Genomic DNA, 19549 nt, shown 5'->3' on the forward strand with positions numbered 1-19549 from the left:
CACCCAATTCCCTATTTAGTGCACTGCTTTCGACCAAAACTAGTGCACTATGCAGGGAATAGGATGCCATTTGGGATGCACAGACACAATGTTATTGTATAACAGTCCCAACATGCTGCAGCTGGAAAGGGCTCCTCCCATTAAACACCTAGCAGCCCGTCATTGGACACTGTGCTATCTAACCTCCAAACAAGCTTCAATGCCATACAACACTCCTTCCGTGGCCTCCGACTGCTCTTAAACGCTAGTAAAACCAAATGCATGCTTTTCAACTGATCGCTGCCTGCACCCGCATGCCCGCCTAGCATCACCACCCTGGATGGTTCCGACCTAGAATATGTGGACATCTATAAGTACCTAGGTGTCTGGCTAGACTGCAAACTCTCCTTCCAGACTCATATCAAACATCTCCAATCGAAAATCAAATCAAGAGTCGGCTTTCTATTCCGCAACAAAGCCTCCTTCACTCACGCCGCCAAGCTTACCCTAGTAAAACTGACTATCCTACCGATCCTCGACTTCGGCGATGTCATCTACAAAATGGCTTCCAACACTCTACTCAGCAAACTGGATGCAGTCTATCACAGTGCCATCCGTTTTGTCACTAAAGCACCTTATACCACCCACCACTGCGACTTGTATGCTCTAGTCGGCTGGCCCTCGCTACATATTCGTCGCCAGACCCACTGGCTCCAGGTCATCTACAAGTCCATGCTAGGTAAAGCTCCGCCTTATCTCAGCTCACTGGTCACGATGGCAACACCCATCCGTAGCACGCGCTCCAGCAGGTGTATCTCACTGATCATCCCTAAAGCCAACACCTCATTTGGCCGCCTTTCGTTCCAGTACTCTGCTGCCTGTGACTGGAACGAATTGCAAAAATCGCTGAAGTTGGAGACTTTTATCTCCCTCACCAACTTCAAACATCAGCTATCTGAGCAGCTAACCGATCGCTGCAGCTGTACATAGTCTATTGGTAAATAGCCCACCCATTTTCACCTACCTCATCCCCATACTGTTTTTATTTATTTACTTTTCTGCTCTTTTGCACACCAATATACCTGTACACCTGTACATGACCATCTGATCATTTATCACTCCAGTGTTAATCTGCAAAATTGTAATTATTCGCCTACCTCATGCCTTTTGCACACAATGTATATAGACTTGCCCTTTGTTTTCTACTGTGTTATTGACTTGTTAATTGTTTATTCCATGTGTAACTCTGTGTTGTCTGCTCATACTGCTATGCTTTATCTTGGCCAGGTCACAGTTGCAAATGAGAACTTGTTCTCAACTAGCCTACCTGGTTAAATAAAGGTGAAATACATTTTTTTTTAAAAAGCAGCAGCACTGTCATTCCCAATATGAGAGATCAGCCAATGAGTACCTTCCATTTTAAATTGTTCCAACTGAGTTGTATTCAGAAGTGTATTTTCATAGTTCTACTCTGTGATGTGGATTTTAGAGTTTGGTTCAGGTATTGGCATCACAATGCCATACCATTTATAGTTAATTTAGCTTATCATGAATTGTTTAGTTTTTGTAACTTTGTACAAGTAAAATAAATAATTGTATTCACCTAACAACATTTGCCTGTGGAATACCAGTAGATCTTTTAATATGTAATTTTCATAGAATAAATATATTGTTGTTCACTTCAGAGCAATTGTTCTCATCCATCTTGAAATACTCTGTTCTATTCTCAGATACAGGGTCATAGTGTGTGAGGCCCTTTAATTCATCATTACAGCATTTTATTTCATTTCATAACACAGCTAATGAAAAGGACATAACGTACTTTATACCTATACTGCATGAAGATCATCACTATCTGATACACACGTCTTGCTTTCTCCATCACACTCTCATGGATCTAATTCCAATGATTCATTATGGGTCAGTGGAGGGCTTGTGACATGAGAGTGATCACCAGAAACAATGTTAATTGGATAGACATGCCACATGATGCATCTGCAGTATTCATAGCACAAATTACATGACAATATGGTAGGGAGTTTACATGAAGTCCACAGCTTCATGCAATTTCTCTTATAGTCTTTTCACATCAACATAAATATTATGTTTATTTGAATTGATGCAAGTAAGTGTACATGATAGTAAGGAATAAGTAATAATAAGATGCATTTGAATGCATGGTCTGAGAGTTCCCCCTCTGGATGAGCAACGAGAGGAAGGAGAGAGTCGATAGCTTCGCAAAAGGTCAAACTGTCACAGAAAATGTATTCTGCCACAAACAGTGGCATTGTAACACCTTGTGACTGGGACGCATTCGCTGAAACATGGATGTCACATAAGTGGAGGCTTAGTTTTGGGAAATGGGCTGTCAGGTTTGGCACTCTTACTGACACATTGTTTCTGACCCGCTGTAACCTGGAGAAAGGAGCAAGAAGGAAGAGGGGATGGAGAGAGAGGGATGGAGAGAGTTGGATTGAGAGAGGGGGATGGAGAGAGAGGGATGGAGTGAGAGGGATTGAGGGAGGGAGAGGGGATGTAGAGTGGGGGATTGAGAGAGGGGATGGAGAGAGGAGGATGAGAGAGGGGGATGGAGAGAGGGAGAGGGGATGCAGAGAGGGGGATGGAGAGAGAGGGGGATGAGAGAGGGGATGGAGAGAGAGGATTGGAGAGAGGGAGAGGGGATTGAGAGAGGGGTTTGGTGAGAGAGGGATGGAGAGAGGGGGTTGGAGAGAGGGTGAGGGGATTGAGAGAGGGGGTTGGTGAGAGAGGGATGAGAGAGGGTGATTGGAGAGATCGGGATGCAGAGAGGGGGATGGAGAGAGGGGGATGGAGAAAGGGATGGAGAGAGAGGGATGGAGAGAGGGGGGATGAGAGAGAGGGGGTGGAGAGAGAGGGATGGAGAGAGGGAGAGGGGATTGAGAAAGGGGGGTGGAGAGATGGAGAGGGGATGCAGAGAGGTGGATGGAGAGAGGTGATGGAGAGAGGGGGATGGAAAGAGGGAGAGGGGATTGAGAAAGGGGGGTGGAGAGATGGAGAGGGGATGCAGAGAGGTGATGGAGAGAGGGGGATGGAAAGAGGGATGAGAGAGGGCACGTTGCGGAAACACTCCTGTCAACACGGCTGTGGTAAAATCAAAGTGACTCGGTGTGGTCAAATTGATTTATTCTCGTTGGTCTTAGTGATATAAAGGACTTGTATGATATAAATAGTCAGATCTCCTACCTATTTTGAACAAATGTGTTGGTTGCTTCAGGGGTATGAACATCATACATACTATTCCCTACACTTCTTTTGACTAGAACACTAAGTATATAGGGAAGAGGGTGCCATTTGGGATGCACACAGTTTACAGTTTTTCTTATCGCTTTGGTACTATTTTCACAAGTGTGTGGTAAAATTTCCCAACTCTTAGTACAAAACTCAAAACAGATAATCAAAACTGCAGTTTTTTCAAAACTTTAAGCACATTTTCAATTGACTTAGTACAACACAAAAAATCACACACAAAAAATAACTTTTTAATCAAAACTAATCAATGTTTTATCTAGAAATACCTTTCATATGAAGTAATTGCTTTTCACAATGCAATGTTCACAATACTTACAATACAAGGGGGCCCGTCAGAGAGGTGGGCATGGGCCCCATCAAAGAGGTCAAAGAGCTGGGCATGAGCCCCGTCAAAGAGGTCAAAGAGCACTGTATCGAAGTGTTAGAGGCATCACTACAGATCCGGGTTCGATCCCAGGCTGTGTCGCAGCCGGCCACAACCAGGTGACCCAAATGGCCCAGCGCCGTCTGGATTAGGGGAGGGTTTGGCCGGACCGGGATGTCCTTGTCCCATCTCGCTCTACTGACTCCTTGTGGCGGACAGGGCGCATGCACGCTGACTTCGGTCACCAGTTGTACAGTGTTTCCTCTGACACATTGGTGCGGCTGGTTTCTGGATTAAGTGAGCACTGTGTCAAGAAGTAGTGTGGCTTGGCAGGGTCGTGTTTCGGAGGATGCATGGCTCTCGACCTCCGCCTCTCCGTACGGGAGTTGCAGCGATGGGACAAGACTGTAATTACCAATTGGATATTACGAAATTGGGGAGAAAAAGTAGAAAAACAATATTAATAACAATTTCAAAGAGGTGGACATCAGAGAGAGGGAGGAAGACGGAAGGGAACTGTTGTGTCTAATGAAGTCCGGGACATTGTTGTTGACCATGTGGTAAACAGAGGCCTTACCATGTCAGAGGCTAACAGATTAGTTCACCCCAATCTGAAATGATCAACTTTCAATTCGATCATGAGAACTTTTCGCCAAGACAACCGGTAAGTCTGCAGGATATGCGATATGCTTTACCATTACATTTGCAGTAAAGGACATATTAAAATGTATGTCAATTCACAAAACATTCTTACAGTATGAACACATTTCCCTGGTGCCTTTTGAGAGAAACAACGACCAGGTGAAACAACTGCAGGTCGAGTATGTTTGATGCACATGTTACTTGACAATATCATATTGGAACTGTACTGTAAAAATAACTAACCAAAATATATTTTTAGAGGGTGATGCTGCTTAATGCTTCTGTGAACCATCACAAGTAGAGTATATCTTTGTTGATGAAGCGGGCTTCAACCTGGCCAAAACTCGGCGCCGTGGGCGGAACCTCAACGGCCAACTGGCTGCTGTCCAAGTGCCTGGACAACGTGGGGGAAACATCTCCATGTGCGCAGCGATCTCTGAAGATGGTGTGGTAGGATGTAGGCTGTTACTTGGATCCTACAATGCTGCACACCTCGTTGTGTTTCTAAATTAAATTGAGCAGGCCTGTCAAGGTGAAGGGGTCATATATGTCATTGTGTGGGACAATGTCTAACAATATCATACAATATACTTTACACTTACCCCAACGTTTTATGAGTCCACGTTTGCTATGCCGTTAGGAAAGGTGTTTTAGATGACATCTTGGTCCTTTGTTGAATTTTCTTAGAAAAAGGCTTGCCACTTTCTGTGGTCAAGAGAAAGTTTGTGGATCTGGATTTTATTGCCCTTTCGAATAATGGAGCAAAAAGTATTTCAGCTTGGACTTTTCCGGTTTGTTATAGAATAGATGATGTAGCCCTGGATCAAGATAGAAAGCTGATTGGGGCCATATCCTGCCCCTACTGGTCAAGCCTGGCACTTCAAAAGGGACTTCTGACCAGTAGGGTCAGCCAGGGTTCCTGGTCTGAAGGGCCCCTGTCCAGTAAAAGGGGTTTGTGCTGATGTGACGTGAAATTGCTTTGTCCTCTGTATTAATCTACTGCTTCTCTCAGTGATCCTATCACTGTGTCTCCCTCCTCAGTTGACTCTGTGAGTAATCACTTAGTGTGAGGAGAACTCCAAAAGCATTACATTAGGATCACAGTCACTGCCTTAGGTGGTCTGTCAATGAGCAATAGAAAGTGAGCATATCGATCTGCTCCTCTTTCAGAGGAGGGATTGTATCCAATCCTTTTTAGAAAATAGGGCGGAAAATGCTAGTGTTGACGAGATAAAAATGTTTTATTTTTTTCGAATTCATAGCTTTTTAGATGCACATTTTCATGGAATGTCAGAGATGTTTGAATGAAACATCTGTCAACTTAAATTGTCAACATCACAAGACATAATTAGCTCTAAAAGGTTTTGAGTCATAAACTTTTTCTGTGAAAAATCATTGGAACAATTTAAGGTTATGCTGATTAATAGAGGATTTCTATCAGATGATAAAGTATGGACAATGTTGAGAAATGGAGCATTACAAATAGTATTTTCTGGAAGACAATAACAGCATTTTTCCTTGCATATCTTAACATTGTTTATAACTTTAGATTACTATCATATACATGTATCATGCATGCCATGTCTAACGTAACAATTCTTCACAAACAGTCATGGGGGTTTGGCAACAATTCAGCAATTATTATGTCTCCGGTAGCCATACACCACACATTCTAGCCATTAGAATAAAGGTTATCAGCTAGTAGGACCCCATCAAGGCTGGCTGACCCTATATAGTGGTCAAAAGTAATGCACCATGTAGGGAACATGGTGCCATTTTGGGACGCTCATAGAGGGAACACCTCCCTCTTTTTGGCTTTGTGCTGTACTTGCTAATTGTCAGGACCACTCTCTGAAATGCCATTATGCACGAAAGTAGCATTTCCTTGCCTGCCAGCCTAAAATTCTAAGACTGTTGCCCATAAATAATGCAAGAACCTACAGATCCTTAATTGTGAAAACCATGCAAGAATAAACATGTATTCTCATACAAATGACCACCTGCATCTCATCGCTTTTGCATATCAATGGAGGTGTGCATGTACTGTATGCATATATTTTCTTATCAGATGTACAAAGCACTGTTTCAGCTATAAGCGTTGCACATCTGATGGCAGTGATCGTGTACTGGGCCATGCGTGTGCGTGTGTGTGTGCGTGTGTCTGTGTGTCTGCGTGTCTGTGTGTCTGTGTGTCTGTGTGTCTGTGTGTGTGTCTGCTGCAAGCGCCAGCTCTCTCCTAACACCCTTATTTCAGACAGGCCAGTAATTGGTGTAACATTAAACAGACAATGGCAAATCTGCTGTCCTTCCCTCATTAAATAATTGTACTTCTAATTCAGTTGGATTTATTATTTTTGTAGTTTTGATATACAGAAAGTGTCCAGGGCAGATGGACACAATGGAAAGTGGCCCAGAGGCTATGTTTTGTCCAGCCCCCCCAACACCAGAAGGCTCGGATTGAATTAAAAACCAAACTTTGTTATCGTCACTGTGTGAGTCACATTGACTAGGGACTTTATTTGGACCAAAATGTCCTGCAATGTCCTGGACATAGTGAATAGACTCAAGAAATTGATAAGTCTGACACTCTCATGTTTCCTTATGTAGTGAGTGGATGGTCACTCTTGGCGTTGACGGTGGTATTGACAGTGATCTTGATGGTGATTTTTGAGTGCTTCTTGAGTACCTTGTGTTTCAGTGTGGAGGGTTGTGTACCTGTCGTTGCAACACTTCCACTCTGTTACAGTGGAGCACATGAGAATCAGGAGGTCAAAGGGAGATGGATGTAGCAGATGAATCGCTACCTAGAAGTAGACCTACAAGACTTCCCTCTGGAAATGTTTTCCCATAGACTGTTTAGTCCAAATCAGTGTGATGACCCCTAGCAACGATGACGCATGCAGGGGCCTTACTGTGAACGCCGTGAGCAAGGCCGAGCTTTGCCTTTAATATTCCCTACGTCATGACAACCTCTAACGAGTGGAAATGTGACAAGATTTTCCTGTATGTGAGTTGCAATTACAAAAAGGTGAGGTCAGCGGGAAGAATTCTGATTAATTTGAGATTTAATTCTGTGGGGCGAATGATGATTGGAAAAGGAAAAGAGGTCCCTACTTGATTTGAGGGTCACTGAGGAGGAGATCAGACGCCTCCATTCCACCACCTGAGACTTAATAGTGTATTACTCAGAGTGTGCATCCCAAATGTCACCTTATTCCCTATTTAATACACTACCTTTGACCAGGACCCCAAAATGGCACCCTATTGCCTAGTAGTACACTATATCAAATCAAATGTAATTTTTCACATGCTTTGTAAACAACAGGTGTGGACTAATAGTGACAGAACCTCCCCAACAATACACATAGAAAGATGGGCTGTGAGGTAATTACAATATGCACATATAACTAGGAATAAAGTGACAGATGGTAAACAGTAGCAGCAGCGTATGTGATGAGTCAAAAAAAGTTAGTGCAAAAAGGGTCAATGCAGATAATCTGGGTAGCAATTTGGTTAACTATTTATATAACTATTTAGCAGTCTTATGGCTTGAGTTTAAAAGCTGTTCAGGGTCCTGTTGGTTCCAGACTTGGTGCATCGATACTGCTTGCTGTACAGTAGCAGAGAGAACAGTCTGTGACTTGGGTGGCTGGAGTCTTTTGTTAGGGCTTTCCTCTGACACCGCCTGGTATAGAGGTCCTGGATGGCAGGGAGCTCAGCCCCAGTGATGTACTGGGCCGTACGCACTACCCTCTGTAGCGAATAGGGTGCCATTTGGGACACATCCTGAGCCTGTTGGACATACCCCACAGACAGAGTGATAATGTCAGCGAGATCAACATCAGCATTCACACTGATCAATAGAGTGACACACAACATGTGACCTTCCATGTCACCCTGTGTGTGTGTGCGTGCGTGTGTGTGTGTGTGTGTGTGTGTGTGTGTGTGTGTGTGTGTGTGTGTGTGTGTGTGTGTGTGTGTGTGTGTGTGTGTGCGTGTGTGCATACCAGAACATCGCCAGGAGGTCAGTGACAGAGTAATGAACAGTCTTCTCTCACCACTAACGTTAACTGTCAGGGTGCCTCCTGGCTACATCGTTAGCTGGTTCCACACTTAGGATTCGGCTCGGAGGGTACCAATCTCTGGTGAAGACGTGCACATCTATTTTTATGGACGTGGTCAAAAGTAGTGCACTATATAGGGAATAGAGTGCCATTCGGGATCCACCCTATGTTTTCCCCTGACATTGCCACCGCCACCTTTGGAAATGCAATTATGAGCAACAAATAAATAAGAAAAGGCTATGAAAGTGGTGGATAACTGTATCCACCAGCACCTCAACACGGTGAGTAATAACAAAAATCATTTCCCCGGAACATTCTTTCATTTTAGCTATGTCAAGTGACATGTCTCAAAATAATTTATCCCCCTAGGTGTTTTTCCTATTTTGTTGCATTACAACCTGTAATTTAAATTGATTTTTATTTGGATTTCATGTAATGGACATACATAAAATAGTCCAAATTGGTGAAGTGAAAATGAAAAAAATTACTTGTTTCAAAAAAGAAAGAAAAAAAGAAGAAAAAAACTGAAAAGTGTATTCACCCCCTTTGCTATGAAGCCCCTAAACAAGATCTGATGGAAACAATTACCCTCAGAAGTCACATAATTAGTTAAATAAAGTCCACCTTTGTGCAATCTAAGTGTCAAGGTTTCTGTTTTTGTGTCTTATTTCTTGTTGGTTTCACAATAAAACCTATTTTGCATCTTCAAAGTCGTAGGCATGTTGTGTAAATGAAATGATACAAACTCCCCAAAAATCTATGTTAATTCCAGGTTGTAAGGCAACAAAATAGGAAAAATGTCAAGGGGGTGAATAATTTCGCAAGCCACTGTCTGTCTTATGAAGGGACCTGTGCATCAATTTACCAACATCAGGAACCTTTGGTTGTGTTCATCTAAATTAGACTCCTGGCCAAAGTAGGTTGTAAGACAAGGGGTTTGGTTTAATACACTTTTCTGAGACGTCCTAATTCATCCATTGAAAAAAAATAACCCTATTTGAATGCAGAAAGAATGAATGTCTTAGATTGTTAAAACATTTATGATGCTCAGTAAATTGGGTACTGCTTAGCATTGTTTTACATATTGCTGTAGCCTACACTGAGAATACCAAACATCAGAAACACCTTCCTAATACTGAGTTGCACCCCCTTTTTCCCTCAGAACAGCCTCAATTTGTCGAGGCATGGACTATACAAGGTGTCATAAGCTTTCCACAGGGATGCTGGCCCATGTTGACTCCAATGCTTCCCACAGTTGTGTCAAGTTGGCTGGATGTCCATTGGGATGGACCATCCTTCTTTAACCTGTCTCCTCCCCTTCATTTACACCAGGGATTCCCAAACGTTTTGGCCGGCGACCCCATTTTGATATCTGAAAATTCTCATGACCACAACCATGTGAAAAAAACATGTAGTTAACAGCCAATGCTTACATTTTTAATTGGGGATATCAGTCAATTGCAAAACATACAAACAGTATTTCTGATTGTTTTCTCAACTCACCGTAATATATTTTTACTGTGGGCCTATGACAGTCAATTGCAAATTACTTTGACATATTTTCTCTTATCGAACCACTACTAATGAGATGGTTGTACTTGATGCATTTTGCATCAGAACTTCTCAAAGTCAGGGGGCGGGGTTGACAGTGTGCACCTCATCTCTCCTGTCACATCCAACCTGGATTATACAGACGAGAGCACTGTATCAGTGTAGCAGGAGTTTTAATGCTCGGAGGGAGAACGTACAGTATTCCCTTTGAGTCAGGAACCAAAAGTCCTCCATAGTGACGTTGTCTACAGCTCGATCAGCTGTTCTGTTTCACTTGCCGGCATGCCAACTCAGTCAGGATTACAGTCAAATGGATTTCACTGATTCGGTCACTCATCTGTATAACAGTTTTGTATTTCCTCTGCATGCTTGCGTTCAGTTCATTCAGTTTCCCAAATATGTATGTTTACATAGGCATTGAGACACATTTTCTTTTTATTAAACAGAAAGTCAACAAAGTCTGTTTTTTTTACTTCCATTGTGAATGACAACAGCTCCTCTCTCAATTTGAAAAATCTTTCCAACCCTCCCACTCGATAACCATTGTCATGCTCTGATCCCATATCTCCACACAGTGCATTTGGAAAGTATTCAGACCCCTTCCCTTCCCTGTTAAGTTACGTTACAGCCTTATTCTAAAATAGATACAATTATTATTTTTCCTCATTAATCTAAACACAATACCCCGTAATGAAAAAGCGAAAACAGGTTTTTGCTAATTTATACATTTTAAAAACAGAAATACCTTATTTGCATAAGTATTCGAACCTTGATTGGAGTCCACCTGGGGAAATTCAATTGATCAGAAATTATATAAGGTCCCACAGTTGAAAGTGCCATGAGATCGAAACAATCCAAGGAAGGATTGTGTTGAGGCACAGATCTGGTGATAGGTACCAAAAAATGTCTGCAGCATTGAAGGTCCCCAAGAACACAGTGGTCTCCATCATTCTTAAATGGAAAAAGTTTGGAACCACCAAGACTCTCCCTAGAGCTGGTCACCAAGCCAAACTGAGCAATCGGGGGAGAAGGGCCTTGGTCAGGGAGGTGAACAAGAACCTGATGGTCACTCTGACAGAGCTCCAGAGTTCCTCTGTGGAGATGGGAGAACCTTCGAGAAGGACAACCATCTCTGCAGCACCACCAATCAGGCCTTTATGGTAGAGTGGCCAGACAGAAGCCACTCCTCAGTAAAAGGCACATGACAAAATGCTCGGAGTTTGCCAAAAGGCACCTAAAGAACTCTCAGACCATAAGAAACAAGATGATCTGATCTGATGAAACTAAGATTGAACTCTTTGGCCTGAATGCCAAGAGTCACATCTGGAGGAAACCTGGCACCATCCCTACGGTGAAGCATGGTAGTGGCAGCATCATGCTGTGGGGATGTTTTTCAGCGGCAGGGACTGGGAGACTAGTCTGGATGGGGCAAATGTTGACCTTCCAACATGACAACGACCCTAAGCAAACAGCCAAGACAATGCAGGAGTGGCTTCGGGACAAGTCTCTGAATGTTCTTGAGTGGCCCAGCCAGAGCCCGGACTTGAACCCGATCGAACATCTCTGGAGAGACCTGAAAATAGCTGTGCAGCAACGCTCCCCATCCAACCTGACAGAGCTTGAGCGGATCTGCAGAGAAGAATGAGAGAAACTCCCCAAATACAGGTGTGCCGAACCTTATAGCGTCATACTGAAGATGACTCGAGGGTGCAATGACTGCCGAAGGTGCTTCAACAAAGTACTGAGTAAGGGTCTGAATACTTATGTAAATGTCATATTTCTGTTTTATAAAAAAAAAATTGGCCCAAGTTAAACAATTTAAAGGCACTGCTACCAAATACTAATTCAGTGTAAGTTAACTTCTGACCAACTGGGAATGTGATGAAAGAAATAAAAGCTGAAATAAATCATTCTCTCTGCTATTATTCAGATATTTCACATTCTTAAAATAAAGTGGTGATCCTAACTGACCTAAGACAGGGAATTTTTACTAGGATTAAATGTCAGGAATTATGAAAAACTGAGTATATATGTATTTGGCTAAGGTGTATGTAAACTTCCGACTTCAACTGTATATATAAAAAAAAAATTACCAGGATTTTGGAATTATCCCGTGACCCCGTTTTCATATCAGGCGACCCCCACATGGGGCCGTGACCCCTAGTTTGGGAACCCCTGATCTACTCTGATTGGAGTGGATTTAACAAGTTACATTAATAAGGGACCATAGCTTTCACTTGGATTCACCTGGTCAGTCTAAGTCATGGAAAGAGCTCGTGTTCTTAATGTTTAGTACATTGTGTATATTCTCCTTTAATTACATTTCCCATCAGTAGTTTCAGATTCATTCTATATGTTGTTCTGGATACTTTAGTGTATATTATACTGTATGTATTCCATAGGGGAACTCTGTTAATACATGTGTATGGTGTATTCTGTATGGCAAAGTCTGTCCTCAGTTACAAGTGCACAAATGCCTGTATTGCATCTCAAGTGATGTCTTTGATCACCCAATCATGGAGCTATTTAAGCTTGTGAGGTCCATCACAATTAGAAATATAAAATCAATGAGAGCGAGCTTGGGCGTTTTGTCATCATCAGTCACTCATTGGCCGATAAAGGTCAGATTGGCAGGGATAAGGCAGCACACCACACACAGCATCAGACACAGGAGAGGAAACAGGCAGATAGCATAGATTTTTTTTTACCATCATTAAAATCTGATCATTAAATAAAATAACAAATTATTCATAGGCCTATTAATAAAGGCCTATTCATGCAATCACTATACCTTGTTTACCCTAAATAGCTATATTTATACAAACATAGGACATGTCACAAATGACTATGGGCCCTGGGTCAAAAGAAGTGCACTAAATAGGGAATATAAGGTGCCATTTGGGACGTAGTCTTGAATTTCACCATACAGATGAGCTCCACTAATGACCTCTTCAGGGACTTAGGGGCTCATCTATTTTCCTACCAGCAGCTGTTGATGTATATGTATGTTTCGTCGTTAACAACACTTATGATTCCGATCGCATGTCAATTATTGAAATTAAAGCCATCGGATGACAAAAAATAAAGTCTTCAATAAAACATTATGTGTACTGCCTGTGGATAAATCGCACAACTGAAAAGTTGATGAGGAACACACAAAAGATGAATTGACGGCAATATTTTTTATATTCTGCCCATGCCCGTAAACGTTGCATAAAATCAATATTTATTCACACATTATAGTACAGAGCAAAAAAAGGACACATTCCCATATATTGTTGAATCTCTCAATATCAAACAGGTGTTTTAAAAGCTGTTTGTTAATCTTGTGAGAGGATTAGAAATACCCAAATACATGTCTTATCTATCTTGTAATCATCACTAGGCTAGCTACACATACAGTGCCTTCAGGATGTATTCAGACCCCTTGACTTTTTCCACATTTTGTTAGGTTACAGCCTAATTCTGTTTTTCCCCCTGATCAATCTATACACAATACCCCATAATGACAAAGCAAAAACAGGATTATTTATTTATTTATTTTCATTAGCATTCAGACCCTTTACTCAGTACTTTGTTGAAGCAACTTCGGCAGCATTTACATCCTCGAGTCTTCTTGGGCATGATGCAAAAAGCTTGGCACACCTGTATTTGGGGAGTTTCTCCCATTCTTGCTGCACAGCTAATTTCAGGTCTCTCCAGAGATGTTTGATCGGGTTGAAATCCGGGCTCTGGCTGGGCCACTCAAGGACATTCAGAGACTTGTCCTGAAGTGACTGCTGCGCTGTGTGCTTAGGGTCGTTGTCCTGTCCTCTGGAGCAGGATTTCATCAAGGATCTCTCTGTACTTTGCTCAGTTCATCTTTGCCTCGATCCTGACTAGTCTTCCAATCCCTGCCGCTGAAAAACATCCCCACTGCATGATGCTGCCACCACCATGGTTCACCGTAGGGATGGTGCCAGGTTTCCTCCAGAAGCAACGCTTGGCATTCAAGCCAAAGAGTTTCATCTTGGTTTCATCAGACCAGAGAATCTTGTTTCTCATGGTCAGAGAGTCCTTTAGGTGCCTTTTGGCAAACTCCAAGTTGGCTGTCATGTGCCTTCCATCTGGCCATTCTACCACAAAGGCCTGATTGGTGGAGTGCCATCTCAGAGGTATGTGTGCGTGCATGCCTGTGTGCATCCTCTTCCTAACCCTGTCCGACAGGAATGCATTTCAAAGACTATAACCTCAATATACTGTCCCTATAGAATTCCTCCCATCATGGTTCATTCATTGGATAATTCTGGGAAAATGGGAACAGAACTTTATAATGAGCTTGCTCTGGAGATGGCTTGGTAGAGCAACTTAACTCCATCTTGTATCTTGATGAGCTTTTGAAAATAGACCAATGTTACTTGTGATTCAGATTTTGCCCAAATGTGAATGAAGCTGACGGCATTGTTTTGTATTTGTAGTTATGAGAAAGTTCAAAGATCTCACTTAGAATATTCACTGTGGACCAAAGGCATGACCCCCTAAAACCGTTGGAGTGTAACAGACAAATCCCAGAGAATGTGTCCTGCATTCCGTTAAGTTATTTCAAATACTGTACATGTACAATAGATACACATTTTATTGCAAGATCACATATTGGTAAATCATCCTAATGCATCTTCTGTCTTTTTAGAGGCATTGAATTAAATTCACATTTTGATGAATTGGCTGAGTGGAGAAAGCAGAGATGATGAATTAGAAACACTCATAGTCATTTACTGACTTAATCAGACAGCCATCGGACTGCTGAACACCTCAGCCGGGACCGACCACCTGCACACCAACAATCTCCTCCCACTTGGCACAGATGTCATTCAACAACTATTCCACGTTGGTTCAACGTAATATCATTGATTAAAACAGTGTGTGCCCAGTGGGCTTGCGCGGACTCTTCGCACCTTTGCAAACATGCACTCGCTCACACATTCACTCACACATCCTCCTCCATATCCTTCCCTCCCTGGCACATGTGTAAATATCCTACTGTGAATTTATTTGAGTGACTTCCTTGTATTCATATTCTGCTAAATGTACTCTATTTTTATTCCATTGAGCTTATTTATTTTCTTGTTAATTAAGTTGTGTTGTTGAGAGGTGAACCTGCAAGTAAGCATTTCATTGTACTGGTTACCATGTGTATCCTGTGCTTATGACAAATACACTTGCCTTGACTAACGATATTCCTGTCTATTTCCATTCCTGGACCCAGTGGAACATTTTGTTTGAACAACTGGTTGTATCTCTAGTCATTTTTCCCAATTAATCTTTAATATGACTGTAAATGCTGAATCAATAGTCTGTAGTCAATAGTCATGGTAAATATTTTCTTAACTCCATTTTTTAAAACTGCATTGTTGGTTAATTAAGGGCTTGTAAGTAAGCATTTCATGGTAAGGAATACCTGTTGTATTCAGCGCAAAATAACATTTTATATGATTCATTTTATTTTATTTGATAGAACATGGATATCCAGATCCCGAACAAAAGAAGTATAGATAATAAGGTGTCGTTTGGGACGCACCCTGGACCTATTTATTGTAGGAAGAGAAACATTTAACAGCTCTAATTATGATCTTAGTGAAACTTGGCCCTTGAAGGGATGTATGACCTAATTTTTTTATAACATAATTCTTAGTGAAAATGTGTCTTACATAGCCTGAGCTCAAATAATGTTTCTTATGTAAGCATGAAAAGGGTTTGCCATGCTCTCCCACTTCTACAGTCCAGTGGACTGTTCATTCAAATGTCAACTTCATACACCTACACTTTGTGCATTATTGGCATAATGCCAGGGTTTTAGACTGACCTAAACCCATAACCAGGCATGTGCGCAGATAAAGCGCTAGGGGTTCTGGAGCACCTCCCCTTTTGCCCTCCTATTAAAAAAGTGCCCTTTTGAACTAATTAGGCTACTTTTATTTTTATTTTTAGTCTCAATTCTCTCTTGTAATGTTAAATGTATTGAATTGCCTATCAAACTAGATCATTTCTCAAGAACTTATTAATCTTTAAAAAAGTCCCCTCCTCCTCCTCCCTTCTTCCGCCACAAGCGCAGCAGTGCACAGACGACTGGACAAGCATCACATCAAAACTTTATTTTGTCACATGCGCCGAATACAACAAGCCTAGACCTTACTGTGAAATGCTTACTTACAAGCCCTTAACCAACAGTGCAGTCCAAGAAGAGTAAAGAAAATATTTACCAAATAAACTAAAGTAAAAAATAATAAAAAGTAACACAATAAAATAACAATAAAGAGGCTATACATGTATACAGGGGGTACTCATACCGAGTCAGTGTGCGGGGGTACAGGGGTAAAGTGACTATGCATAGATAATAAACAGCGAGTAGCAGCAGTGGTAGGGGTCCCTGAGTGTTTTGTCTCACAGTTGGGGACAGGGGAAGGGGCAACTGCGGTTTGACTGTTTGTCAGTAAATACCATAGTAGTTAGCTATTTGATTAATTGTTCAGCAGTCTTATGGCTTGGGGGTAGAAGCTGTTAATGAGCCTTTTGGTCTTAGACTTGGCTTGAGGCAGTGAGTTGGAAATGACTATCACCAGTAGGTTACTTTGAATTGTTAGAATGTTTTGTCTCACAGTCAGGGACAGGGAAGTGCGCAGCTGCAGTTTGACTGTTTGTCAGTAAATACTATAGTAGTTAGCCTGTTTTGACAGCATAGCCTAGCTAACTCGCTGTTTACCCTAAATTAGCAATGATCAGCTGATATAGCCTAACACCAGTAGCTGTTCTTCTAGCAAAGAAGTAGGCCTAGTGCTTCTTTCTAACTCCCTGTTATCTGCGGTTCTGGTTTTCTTAGGTGGTTTTCTTTGCATTTTTTTTGCAGAAAAAAAACAAGGGTGAATTTGGCTATAGGAGCAGTTGGCTACAGGAGCGGCCCGTCCATACCTTTATGATGCCTTGGATGTTGCTCATCTCTTCTCTGTGTATGTGCAGTCAGGTAAACATACAGATGTGAACAGATTGAGACCTAGGCTATAAGGTCATATATTTCATTATATATGAATCAACTATATTTATAACTTACTCTTTATTAGGCGATAATATGGTTCAGTGAAATACTTAGGAAATTGCTTTATTTTCTCCCTCAAACGCAACTTCTACCTCGTAATCTGTTCTGATATATCAGGTTGTCCTGTGTGAAATGTTAATGAGTCAATCCAAATAATTGCAGTTGGAAAAGGCCACAAGGGTCTTTTCTGTATTCTATAAGTGCAAGCCACCCACCTCGCTTGCCAGCTTGGCAGGCTGGTACGTGTACCTGGACCTTTGCCGTTGCATTGACCCCTGCCAAATCGAATCACCTGTTTAAAATATACTGAACAAAAATATTAACGCAACATGCAACAATTTTAACAATTTTACTGAGTTACAGTTCATATAAGGAAATCAGTCAATTGAAGTAAGTTCATTGTGCCCTAATGGATTTCACATGACTGGGCAGGGGCGCAGCCATGGGTGGGCCTGGGAGGGCATAGGACATTCCTGCAGTCAGCATGCCAATTGCACATTCCCTCAACTTGAGAAATCTATAGCATTGTTTTGTGTGACAAAACTGCACATTTTAGAGTGGCCTTTTATTGTCCCCAGCACAAGATGCACCTGTGTAAGGATCGTGCTGTTTAATCAGCTTCTTGATATGCCACACTTGTCAAGTGGATGGATTATCTTGGTAAAGGAGAAATGCTCACTAGCAGGGATGTAAACAAATTTGTGCACATAATTAAAGAGACATATTCTTTTTGAGCACATGGAACATTTTTGGGATATTTTATGTCTGCTCGTGAAACATGTTTCATTTGTTCAGTATGTAATACTTTGCATCCACTTTGGAACAAACCGTATTGAGTCATTCAAAACTAATTCCTTGCTTTATAATGGGTAAAAATCTGTATCACAATGATGCTGGTGGTGGTGATAATGGTGGTGGTGAAGATGATGATTGCATTTTACTATTATCCCTGTACCACTGTCCATATCATTTTTTCATTGATTCAGGAGCAAGGCCACATCAATAGTTAGTTGAACAATGGCACTCTAGAAAACCACACATCCCAATTACTTTATGACTCATCTGATATTAACCCCATTCTGGGACCATTGTGGACTGAGGGATGCTCCCCATTCATATTCAGGTCTTGCCTTGACTTCTTTACATTAGCGCTTGCGCAGACCATCATGATTCATGTCAGAGCGCGATGATGGTCTCAGGTCTATTATATATAAGTCTTGTTTCGATGCTGTTTTGAAAACGCACTGTTGCAGGTTCATTGGAAGGCACAATTATTGTAGAAGAGATATCCTTTTCATAGCAACTTCACAGAAACATCTTCTGTCACAGTTAAACTCAGGTATTTGACAACCACTTGAATTTTTTGTTTAATTTAAGGAAATAGTTGTGGTGTTGTGTGCAGATCATTTAATTACTGATAGAAATGTAGCATATTTACCATAAAATGCAGTACTTAATACTTTTATACAGTATTGAATAATATTATTCGATGAGGTGTACATAGTTAACATAAAATGGAATTGAAAAGTAATTAAATAACATATTATAGTTAAATAAGTAATTACAACATAAGCAACCGCTTTTATTGTTTTCAATGCAAATAAAATACATGTAAAATACAAAATCAGTCTTTGCGGCATATGAAAATACAACTTTTTGTCAAAGGGACATTCCCAGCCTAGGCTACTTAACATGCATCTTCACTTTAATTATGATACAAATTAGCCTACATTTCATTCTCAGATTCCTCCCAATCTCCTGAGATGAAGGTGAATGTCTTCGTTTTCGCCGTGGCTCTACTTGGTGCCTTCCAACCTCGCTATGAATGTAGAGCTATTGAAACCCCCTGGGCGGTCCATCCATCCCACAATCTACAGGCAGAGCTGCAACAGCAACTCCCTATTCTTCTGCGACTAGGAGAGGAGTACTTAATTCGGCTAGACAACTCCAATCAAAATTCGCTCCAGTCCTCCTCGCCGAACACATCTCCTGGAGCTGCTGCGCCCTCAACAACGGTCAACAGGGCATTACAACTTCAGCTCACGCAGCGCCTGCTGCAAGGTAAAGTCGGTGACATAAATCGGTTTCTAAACAGCTACGCTAACCAGATGGGTGATTCCATGGAAAGAGGAAAGAGGTCCGGTCCGGGCGAAGAGCCACCGATCTCTTTGGACCTGACGTTCCACCTGCTGAGGGAAGTTCTAGAAATGGCTCGAGCCGAGCAATTAGCACAGCAGGCAAATAGTAACCGAAAAATGATGGACATATTCGGGAAATGAAAGTGTTAGAAACACATTTGCCAAATAATTTGTTTACATCTTGCACAAAGTGTACGGTACTATTCCATTTCTGTATTAGTCTTTAATTGGTTAACTTTCTTTATTTTATTTATCATTTGTATTTATTTAAACGAGAGCTGTAAAATCGAGTTGTAATTCGCTGTATAGTTATTACATTGTTTGATGAGATGCAAACATAGCCCGTTGACATGCTGACACTGAACAAATATCCTTTGTCTTAATTTATATTCAAGCATAACATGTTTTGTATATACTGTTAGTCACACATTCATCCTCTCTTTCTGATATTCCC

At 41.5% G+C, this 19549-nt stretch overlaps 1 protein-coding gene across 1 annotated transcript; it reads left to right on the forward strand.

Annotated features, from left to right (window-relative positions):
- The first annotated feature begins 18142 nt into the window (after positions 1-18142).
- On the forward strand, positions 18143-19503 carry LOC110530277 (corticoliberin-1-like). The gene is made up of 2 exons (XM_021613200.2): positions 18143-18296; positions 18701-19503. The coding sequence occupies exon 2, from the start codon at positions 18721-18723 to the stop codon at positions 19234-19236; it is 516 nt and encodes a 171-aa protein (XP_021468875.1). The 5' UTR covers positions 18143-18296; positions 18701-18720; the 3' UTR covers positions 19237-19503.
- Positions 19504-19549: the final 46 nt, after the last annotated feature.

Source organism: Oncorhynchus mykiss, chromosome 8, assembly GCF_013265735.2.
Source record: "Oncorhynchus mykiss isolate Arlee chromosome 8, USDA_OmykA_1.1, whole genome shotgun sequence".
In the NCBI taxonomy this organism is placed as follows: Eukaryota; Metazoa; Chordata; class Actinopteri; order Salmoniformes; family Salmonidae; genus Oncorhynchus; species Oncorhynchus mykiss.

Excerpts from the sequence above, each read along its gene's own strand:
- LOC110530277 (XM_021613200.2), top strand. The coding sequence starts at position 18,721 with ATGAAGGTGAATGTCTTCGTTTTCGCCGTGGCTCTACTTGGTGCCTTC.